Source organism: Garra rufa, chromosome 10 (assembly GCF_049309525.1).
Source record: "Garra rufa chromosome 10, GarRuf1.0, whole genome shotgun sequence".
NCBI classification, from domain to species: domain Eukaryota; kingdom Metazoa; phylum Chordata; class Actinopteri; order Cypriniformes; family Cyprinidae; genus Garra; species Garra rufa.
The window spans coordinates 27,782,673-27,794,090 of record NC_133370.1 but is presented as its reverse complement, the minus strand read 5'-3'; the positions used below and the strand labels follow the sequence as shown (position 1 = coordinate 27,794,090).

At 36.5% G+C, this 11,418-nt stretch overlaps 1 protein-coding gene across 1 annotated transcript; it reads right to left on the bottom strand.

Annotated features, from left to right (window-relative positions):
- Positions 1 to 6,921: 6,921 nt before the first annotated feature.
- Positions 6,922 to 10,877, bottom strand: plvapa (plasmalemma vesicle associated protein a). The gene is made up of 5 exons (XM_073849173.1): positions 10,458 to 10,877; positions 10,169 to 10,241; positions 7,992 to 8,704; positions 7,360 to 7,906; positions 6,922 to 7,265 (listed from the first exon to the last, which is right to left on the bottom strand). Exons 1-5 carry the CDS (start codon positions 10,842 to 10,844, stop codon positions 7,213 to 7,215), a joined length of 1,773 nt encoding a protein of 590 aa, XP_073705274.1. The 5' UTR covers positions 10,845 to 10,877; the 3' UTR covers positions 6,922 to 7,212.
- Between the last annotated feature and the right edge of the window lie 541 nt (positions 10,878 to 11,418).

Here is an 11,418-nt window from a genome sequence, read left to right as displayed (position 1 = left end):
TACTCTAAGCCCTGTCTGTGAAACCAGGCCTAAATGTATTGGTAACACTTTACAAAATGGTTCATTAGTTAACATGAATTTAGAATGAACAATACTTTTACAGTATTTATTGATTTTGATGTTAATTTCAACATTTACTACTGCATTATTAAAATAACAAGATGTTAACAGTCAGTGCACTGTAATCTAACATGAACAATTGTTTGTTTACAGATAATTTACAGATAATGTACAGTACTCACCCCCTTGTCATCCAAGATGCTCATGTCTTTCTTTCTTCAGTCATAAAGAAATGGTGTTTTTGGATTAAAACATTTCAGGATTTCTCTCCATATAGTGGACTTCTATGGTGCCCCCGAGTTTGAACTTCCAAAATGCAGTTTAAATGCAGCTTCAAATAGCTCTAAATGATCCCAGCCAAGGAAGAAGGGTCTTAGCGAAACGATCGGTTATTTTCCAAAAATATGTACAATGTATATACTTTTTAATCTAACGCTCATCTTGCCGAGCTAGACAAGACGAGCATTTGAGGTTAAAAAGTATATAAATTGTAATTGTTTTTTAGAAAATAACCCATCGTTTTGCTAGATAAGAGCCTTCTTTCCTCGGCTGTGATCGTTTAGAGCACTTTGAAGCTGCATTTTGGAAGTTCAAACTTGGGGGCACCATAGAAGTCCATTATATGGAGAGAAATCCTAAAATGTTTTACTCAAAAACATAATTTCCTTATGACTAAAGAAAGAAAGACATGAACATCTTGGATGACAAGTGGGTGAGTAAATTATCTGTAAATTTTTTGTTCTGAAAGTGAACTACTCCTTTAACTAATGGTAACAAAATGACACTTATTGTAAAGTGTTACCAATGTATTTTATATTTAATATTTATACTTCTTTCTCAGTTAAGATGCCTTTTTGATCCCATGTGTTACCGAATTTTTCTTTCTGTACTAGAGAATATTCTTTTTAATAAAAACAAAATGTCTATATATCTTTTTAGATATATATAATGGACATAGGCTAATATTTTACAAAAACGTGTGCCCAGTTCACGCATCAAAATAAAATAAAAACATTATTTAAAATTGTAGAAACAACATCAAGGACAATCAATGTCACTTTATCACATATTTTGCTACTTTTGTCAGTAGGGGGCGATCTTAAATCGTTAACCCTGCTATACTTGTGGTCACTAAACAACTGATTATTGAAAACGTGATTAAAAAATGAAATGCTGTGAAAATATTTGCATTTAATTATCTGTCTAGTGACTTGTGGTGTCATGACATAAGCATAAGGCCAGTAATTACACAATGAACTATAAAATTGTCACTCTGTTGCTTCTGTAAAGACACTTTAAATTTAGCTTGAGATGACAGTGAATTTGTTGATCTTTTTTTCTAATAGAATATTTCAAATCTAATAAATCTGTATAAAATTTATTCTTAAAACTACCTTTTCATAATATAAGAGACCTATTCAATGAAATAACTTTCAAACGGTCACTGTCATTTAGAACCTAAAGAGTAAATTATAATTGGTTTACGGACGGCTGTTCAGCTTGACAAGCACGTAGGCCTATAATTAACACTGACTGATAATTACATTGTCAGTCTCCATCAGCAATCAGTGAGGGCAGGACCCCTACCACTTTCTGTTTTAATAGGTACATATGGCTTTATAAAGTCATTTGTACTCAAGTGTAAACTTATTGTACTAAAGATGAAACTTATAACTATATATAATGACTATTAATTGATACCTAACAATGCTGGTTTCTATAGTCAATAAAATATAGTAATAGTAAAAAATTGTATTAAAAACCCAGCTGAAAAAAAAAACAGCTAAAACCTGTCTAAGCTGGTTAGCTGGTCATAGCAAGATTAAGCTGGAAGTAGCTGTTTTTTTTTTTTTTTTTTTTTTTTTTTTGGTTGTTCCAGCCTGACCAGCTAAGACCAGCTAAAGAAGTGGCCAAAACCCCTCTAAAACCAGCGTGCCGACAGCCATGACCAGGCTGGATAAATTTTTTTTATTTATTTTTTTCCGGCAGGGAATGTATTGTTTAAATGCATTGGATCAAAATATCATTACCAGAGAACTTTTTAATGAGGTGGATTAGGCTGTCAAAAAATATATTATTTTTATAGATGGTCACTTACTTTATGATAGTAATCTCTCTGGAATCACACAAATGCACGAAAACAAAGAAATGTGTATATTTTGTTAACTTTGGACATCGCATTTAGCAGACACAGGTCATTTAGTTAAAATGGATGAAGCTAGAGTGTTTAATTGGCTTGTCTTCACAATGAGTTAAAAAAGGGTTTGCTTTAGAGTTGGCCTTCTAGCCCTTCCACAGTCCTGAAATGTACTGAAATGATAGCACCACCTGGTGTCCGACACGTGTGTTGTTGGAGTGCATGAGTAGTGGAGGAATTTGAAGCTAAACCACCAAAGTTGATCTCTGTGACAAGTCTCTCACACACTGACACATTTCGGGCAGAAAACCTATAAACATATTACTCCGCTTGCGGTACTTCTTACAGCGGGTGTCATGATGGACAGCCAAATCCAGTATCATTTTATAAATGTTACTGTTCTTGTGTCACGGAATATAGTTTGAAGAGGTTTTCAAGCGAGAATGTACTTGTTTATAGTTCAAATTTGCATCAATGTTTTTGGGCATGAGAGCGGCCGCGTAAAAAAAAAAAAAAAGGACGATTAGATGATTACAGGTAGGACGATTTTGAAGTTGAAAAGAAAATGAGATGGAAGTTTTTCGACATACCCTAAAGGGTGGAAAACAATTAATTTAAACTTCATGATTTCTTACGAAGTCTCAGCTTTCACAGCTAACTAGCGATATTACTAGCTATTAATAGTCTGTCACTGGTTGTCAATTAAGCTGCCAACATAACGTTAAAAATGACCAAAAAACAAGCAGAAACAACTATTCAGTCTTACCTGTGAAAGATAATACCCGAGATCTGTTTTTATTCTTGTGCGATGATTTGTAGATGCCCAAGCTGCAGACGAGTCAGGTATCTTTTCTCTTGTACTGATATGAGTTAAGGAAAGTTGCCCGGACGTGTTGAGGTGCCGTTGCAGCAGCCAATGAGGCATCTATGTATTTAAATATGTCTATTATAAATAATACATAAATATATGAGCAATATCACACTCGTAGACATGAGATATGGCTGTATATATGATAACCTATGGCATTTCTGCGGCCTTGTACCTATGGCCGTATCACAGCAGTGCCAATATACAGCCATATCTCATGTCTACAAGTGTGATATTGCTCATATATTTATGTCTGTATTATATCAGCATGAAGCAGATTCATGAATCATTTTAAAGGGGTCATCGGATGCAAAACTCACTTTTACATGTTGTTTGAACATTAATGTGTGCTAGCAGTTTGTGTACACAACCACCCTACAATGATAAAAATCTACCCAGTGGTATTTTTTTAATCTTTAAAAGTAATATCTGTCACGCTGAATAAGGGAGGTCTGGGTCCAAATGCGGGTAAGTAGTATTTTAATGAAAATAACAAAACAAACAAAGCAAAAGGCCAACACGGCACACACAACTAGAATACAAACTAAATAAACAGAACTGAAAACAAGGTCTAGGAAACAAGGTCCGGGAACACTGAAGACAGCAAACAGAGACAAGAAACAAACCATACGGAAGACAATGCAGCCAGAATGAGTAGTGGGAAATGAGAGTTCTTATAGACAAGATAATTGTGAGCAGGTGTGAGTGTAATCAGTGCTAATGACAAGACAGGAGTGAATACTTAGGGAAGTGCAGTGCAGGGAAGGGAAAACAGCGACCTCAGGTGGCTGAGGGAAGCCCCACAGCCCAGATCATGACAATATCCCCTTTTTAAAATCAGGTCATTCTCAGCATCTTGTCAGTGTGATGACACACCGACAGAGACCGCTCCCATGATAGTTGATTGACGTGAGCATCTTATCTTAGACCCACTCTCACCGAGCTGAAACAGTCCGACTTCGATCGCCATTGTGTGACTCAGGTGCAGAGGAAGACAAGAATGTGTCCGATTGAGCGATTGAGGTGTTCTGTTGTTGGATGTAATAATGAACATAGCAGTAGTCATTTACTCCCGACATCTGAGCTGCTGAAGGCGCAGAGTACAATATTACTTTCGTTTTTGAATCTCATCTATGTTTGTGCGAATTGTTCATGCAGCTTCACCCACAGCAGAAGTGACTATAAGGGTTTTTTATGCATCTTTGCAAATGGCCTTTCTTAATAATGTGCTTGCTGGCAAGTTTCGCCGCTAAACGCAGCTAAATACGACTAAAGTAAACATTACGGCTCATCATCCCACATCAGAGAGGGGCGGGGCGAGCAGAGCTCATTTGCATTTAAAAGACCATGCAATAGAATGAGTTGATTTTTTGCAGCTGATTTTGACAAGGTAAAAGGGTGTTTTTTACACTACTATTGAGAATTTTTAACCAAAGTATATTATAGACTTTTCATTAAGAACCTAAAGAATCATATGAACTTGTGGAAAATAGGCATCCGATGACCCCTTTAAAGGTTGATAATTTAAATGAAAGGCTTTTTTATACTCACAAAAATGACTTGAATGTATTTTGACACCTGACAATTGCATTAATTTGCAGTACTGTACAGTGTTAATGAAAACTTCCACGTAGTTTAAGAATATTTTTAGCACATGTTTTAATTAAACAAATAACACATTTTGAATAGCATATGCTATTTTCATCTCCTAGAAAAATTATGCAATCCAGACCCTCAAGAGACTATGTGCAGAGGTCAACAAGAGAAGGCTTTGGCCCTTAATGTCTTTTCCAGAATGGTGGGCATAGAAGGGCCAAGCAAATAGGAAATGCAATTAGTGCTTTGGGGGAACAAAGACCGTTAGCTTCTAGAGACAAAAGGTGATGAGTTTTGTGACCTAGGTAGGAAGGAGGTAATAATAATACGCACCTATGCGTTTCCTGAAGGAGGGTGGAGAAGGGATATTTACCTCGAGATGCAGAACGCCGTGCTTATTTTTAAAAGACCCCTAAGAAAAATTCATCATGACTTGGTGTTGTTACAACGGATCGTGATGCCAGCAATATAAAAAAGCCCTGGTGGACCATTCAGTCTGGGCTTTTTCAGAACTATCATCAGGAGAATAACATCAGATAGCTTATATAAAGGTCAGAGACACTGGCACTAAACACATCCACTCATCCACAGACAATAATTGCATTGTTTTCTGTATATGTCTCTGTGTGTACAAAGATAGTTCAAAGACATTTCTGTCAACGTCCCCGACGTCAGAGCCACCAAAACCTGTCTACCCTCTTTGAGAGCCTTACTGTCTTAAGTGGAAAATCAAGTATGTCAAACAAAGGATATCCTTTAAGCTGGGTAGCAGGCTCCTTCTGCGACGCCTCTATATATTAATTGGCGCCCTGTTTCTTGGCTTCTGTCTGATTCACCTTTTTTGGCATTCTTGGTGACAGGATGCTTGTTGACATGGGAAATCATTTAATTGTTTTACATTATGTCGACATAGTATTATCCATATTTCAGATAGATTCTATATTTATCATTGGAGTGCATTCACGCGATCACTTTACTGACTTCAACCTTCCTGCACGTTGGTTGAGTGATGACTCGGTATGACACTTAAATGGGTTTGCTTTGGTTGGAGAGCGGCTCTGTTTTAAATAGTGCTTCCCATTGACGCAAAACAATGACAATAGCCTGATGGTTAGCCAGAGCTATTTTAAGCTTATGTGAAGTGGACCTATTGAAAATTTCATTGATGGTTCTTCTTGTACGTATGTTCACTTTACTGCATTGGTGTCATACACCTGTGGCCTGGGGTCATTGTATTTTTCTGTAAACACATTTGTTCTATTCATTTCCGGCTTATTAAGAGGCTGAAAGTGTGCAAAAACATTTTAGGGCTTTGTACTTCAGGCCTACGCTGTAATTATGAGTAAGGCATATACATTTATAGTATATTTTAACATTATAGCCATATCTGTGCATTATTTTAATATGTTCACTACCAGTCAAAAGTTTTTGAACAGTAAGATTTTTAATGTTTTTGAAAAAGAAGTCTTTTCTGCTCACCAAGCCTGAATTTATTTGATCCAAAGTACAGCAAAACAGTACAATTTTAAAACATTTTTAAACATTTTCAAATTAAAATGTAATTTATTCATGTGATTTAAAAACTCATTACTTATTTTATTATTATTATCATCAATATTTAAAACAGTTGAGTACTTTTTTAGGATTCTTTGATGAATAGAAAGATCCAAAGATCAGCATTTATTGGAAATAAAAAGCTTTAACATTATACACTATACCATTCAGCTTGAAATCAGTACATTTTTTATAAAAAATTCTAGAAATGAATACGTTTATTTGGCAAGGATGCTTTAAATTCATTAAAAGTGATGATAAAGACATTTATAATGTTACAAAAGATTTTGACCATATAAATGCTGTTCTTCTGAACTTTCTATTCATATAAGAAACCTGAAGAAATCTATTCAGCATAATAATAATAAATGTTTTTGAGAAGCAAATCAGAATATCAGATTTCTGAAGAATCATGTGACTGGAAAAATTTAGCTTTGAAATCACAGGAAAAAATTACATTTTAAAATATATTTAAATAGAAAACAGTTCATTTAAATAGTACAAATATTTTAAAATTGTACTGTTTTGATGTACTTCAAATCAAATAAATGCAGGCTTGGTGAGCAGAAGAGGCTTCTTTAAAAAACATTAAAAATCTTACTGTTCAAAAACTTTTGCTCAAGTATCTATCTGTATGAACTATTTCAACAATTATTTAAAATAAAATGCTAAAAACAAGGAATAAGATGAATAAAACATGTTTTCATTTACTTTTTTATTCCATGTAACAAATAAAAATAACTTTACAAAAATACTATCTATGAAAGACAATTGTAGTGATAGATATATACAAGATATATTTTTTATAAGATATATACAAGCGTAAATGACAAGACATCAACTTCGTCCCACAAAATGTAATTATTATTTGTGTTAATAATTAGTACTTACATTACAGACTTGCAGGGTCAGTACTTTTAGGTTCTATTTTCAAATCATTATAGACAGCTCTGGCTAGGCTTTCGCCTGGGATTTTGCCAGGACTTTGTTCACTCCCTCAAGTTGGGACTGAATAACGGTGCAGCTCCTTCAGATGCAGATTTATCTGTGCTGTAAATCAAACATAAAAGGTTAGGATTATGAAAATAAGCACAAAAAGATTGAAAAGTGCAGAGTAATACCACTTCTGCCTGGCTTGGCTTACCTTGGCTTAATTCACTCCCACCCATAGGTGTTCTTGTTCCTCCAAGAGCTCCTCCAAATCCAAGTGTGTTAGACCCAACTGAGCTAACACCTGCACCGGGTATTGCTGGTTTTCCCATTCCTACTCCACTTGATCCTGCACTGCCGAATGCTATTGACCCTGTTCCGCTTTGTCCGATACTGCCAGTTCCAGTAGGGCTTGATCCAGCACTGCCAAATGCTGTCAACCCTGGTCCTACTCCACCCAAACCACTTGTCCCAGTCTGGGATAGACCTGTTCTAGTTAATCCTGACCCACCTAATCCTGTGCTACCCAGTCCACCTGAAAGGCTCCCTGTCCCCCCTGTATTTAATGATCCTGTGCTACCCCATCTTGTGCTTGATCCTACACCGTTAGAACTGGGAAATGCTGATCCAGTGGAGCCGGTTGCGGGCCATGGCATGATTGGCTTGCTCAGTCCTGTTGAACTCAGACCGGTTCCACCAGCATTTGGTATGTTTGGCAAACCAAAGGGGTTTGGCATGAATGGGCTACCTCGCATGTGTGGCTGAAAAGTAATTGAAGTTCATTATAAACACATTTAATTTATAATGCAAATATAATTATATGTTTAAAGATCATATTAACCTCACCTTGCAGCTGGCAAGTGAAGTATTGAGAGTCTCAATGGTGCTTGTGAGCATTTTGATTTCTTTTTCTTTCACAGAGAGAAGGTTATCCTTCAGGTCGTTATCTCCTTTTAGTTTTCTGTTCTCCAGCAGAAGTTTTTCACTGTCTTGGTCATTCTTGAGCTGAAGTTGCTCAAGAGCTTTGCGATTCTCGCGAATCATGACACTGCGATTCTGATTGCACCAAGTAGCATCCTCTTTCAGGCGTGTGTTCTCTATCAGATATTTGGCGTTTTCCCCATGAATTTTTGTGAACTTGTCCCCCACTATGTTTAGATACGACTGGAGCTTGTTCTCAACTTCTCTTGAAAGACTGCTGCAGTTTTCCCGAATGTCTTCGAGCTGATTTTTTTGTTTGTCACACGTTAGCTGAAACGAAATGTGTTTTGAGAAGAGGTCATCGATCCTTTTGAGGAATTCTTTGGTGACGTCAGGGATTCCTCGTAAAGAAGAGACAAAATCCTCTTTGCACTTCGTTTGGTACAACATGAGCTGTTCCTCAAGGAAAGCCTTGTCTCGCCTCAGTCTAATTGCTTCCAAGTGAAACCCATCCTTTTCTTTGTTGGAGTTATCCAGCTCAGTTCTTAAATTGGCCACTGTCTGAGTGAAATTTGCTTTCACAAGCTTTTGCATTTCCTCTGACTGCTGGAGCATGCTTTGCAAACGTTTGTTGTTGTCTTTAAAAATAAACAATGTGATTGAAACAGTTGATTTCAAGAATTCTACATTTAACTTCATGCAGGAGTTACAGTCAGTGTGTTAAATAAGCAAAAACTCCAAATGACAAGAATATTCAGTGTAAAAGTAGAAAAAAAGAAGACCCGTTCAACACCAAAAACAATAACTAGTCAACATTTGAAGTGGATCAAAACTCATCAACTTTGATGCACTTTTGATCCATTTCAAATGTTGACTACTGTATATTAGCGTTCTTACCAGCGGACGATATCGTCTGTTTATTCAAAGCATGCACAGTTTTGCCAAGTCGCTTTTCCTGTGAAATTGGGCTACTAAAATACTGTTGCCGCAGGTTGTTTTTCATGTACGGGGTTGAAGCGACCCCAATAATGTTATATTTAGCCTTTGGAATGCAAACTGTACCAAAACGTGTATTTTACCAGCTGGAACGCGATTGTTATTGGAGGACCCCCCTTGAAACATGATTGGGCTGGTTTTGGATTAATTTTGAGTAGAACAAATGGGTGAGTTTTGTTCTGAAAACCTGGCAACCCTGCACATGTCTGCCACTTTATCGGTATATCAGAATTGATTCTGATGGTTGTCAATATTTTTTATCGTTCTTCAGCTGGAAAAAAAAAAGACATCATGAAAGTGACTAAGCGATATAGTTTCTCTGTGCCTTTATTGTTATAGCTGTGGTGTGGATTTTGCTATTCTTTAATATTGAGACTTTACCCTGCTGAAGAAGACAATAGAAACCATCATTGGTTTTAATGGAAACTGTAATGTTCTGTTTCTACTGGTAATAGGTCGTCCTTCTATTGGTGGCTTGTTAAAACCACTAAATCCTAATGGAATATGTCCCAAAACACATTACAGAAAACCATTTTTAATGGTTCTAATGGTTTAAAGTTGATGGTTTGTAATGGTATTTGTGACTCTAGACTCAAGCCAAAAATACATTGTATGGGTCAAAATTATTGATTTTTCTTTTATGCCGAGAACCATTAGAAAATTAACATTTAATTAAGATCATGTTCCATGAAGATATTTGATAAATTTCCTACCGTAAATATATAAAAACGTAATTTTTGATTAGTAATATGCATTGCTAAAAACTTCATTTGGACAACTTTAAAGGCGATTTTCTCAATATTTTGATTTTTTCTGCACCCTCAGATTCTAGATTTTTAAATAGTTGTATCTCTGCCTAATATTGTCCTATCCTAACAAACCATACATCAATGGAAAGCATTCATATGATGTATAAATCTCTTTTTTTTAAAGAATTGACTCTTATGATTGGTCCAGGGTCACATTTCTAGTGGAAACCATTAAAATTTCTGCTATGGTTTCTATTGTTTGTTTGTTTTTTTTAGAAGGGTCTAGAACTATATCTTCATAGTTTTCGTCCTTGGAGTAAACACGACTTTGAGAAATATTCTGAAGAACAATCTCACCATTTGGATCTGGACAGAACGTCGGAGGGCATGCGCGAGGCATAGCCATTCTTTTTTCCATCTCACATCGAGACTGTAATAAAAAGAGCAGAAAAGAACAGTTTGAGGTTGAAGTGATTTAAACTTTTGGAAATTATTGTTTCATAGCCTACTGGGAAAGTTAATGAAACATTCTTAGAATCATGCAATTGAATGCACCTTTTACCTTCTTAAAACACTAGACCATTCTCTTTTGAATGAAACATAATGTTATGTGCAACAAATTAATTAAATAAACCCCAGATCTCACCATTGTTGTTTGCATGCTCCTTATTGCCACAGTCGAGGTGTTCGCCAGTTTGCGTAACTCAGCCAGAGCTTTGTCATTGTTCATCTTTGCAGTGAGAGTGACATTCAGAACTTTGGTGAGGTTCTTTTCCTTCCCGCGGAGAATGAAGTTTTCCATTGTGAGTTTGCTGACGCTTTGATCCAACTCTTGCAGCCTCTTCTCCTCCACCGTGTGCTCAGGTTGTCCGTACACCAGAAAGAGCACCAGACTCGCGATGATCAGAGACTGGATGAGCGAGGAGAAAAAGAAAACAATTTTCATGTAGTAGCCACAGCTCTTGCCTTTCGACTTGTGCATCTTCTTGGCAGCCAAGCCGAAGTTGGCCTGAGAGTAACTACTGTTGTACATTTCTGCCCCTGCTCCTTAGCTAAAATGTTCTCCTAAAACATCAAAGGCAAAATAAGAAGTTAAATATGTTAACACTGCCATCTTATATTGTTTTCCTGCACCTCCCATTGGATGACGCTTCCCTGGTCCACCCTGTGGTCTTGATTCCAGAGATTAGAACAACATCACGCACTGACCAGGGGGTGGCCTGAACCTGGACTGTACATTGTTCCAATGTAGACGTCCTGCCAAAACAGATCCTTTTGTTTGACAGCATGATGGCACTGGAGAAAGCACATGGTTGATGGCCTGACTACGTGCTGTTTTGAACAGATATTCAGAGATTATTTGAATCTATCTAGGTTAATAACCACAACATTATACAATTTAATATTGCATAACAGATGCTCTAAAATACTTCTCATTCGCATAAGAATTGTAAAACACATTCCTACATGTCTAAGATTGTTCCTGACGTAGGTAGGATGAGGATGTGGTTTGTATATTGTGCTTTATTAAAACATTACCTTTGACCAGAGCATTTCAATCCATGGCCAGTTTGAGTTTAAACATGATACTACTAACCAAAGTTTTG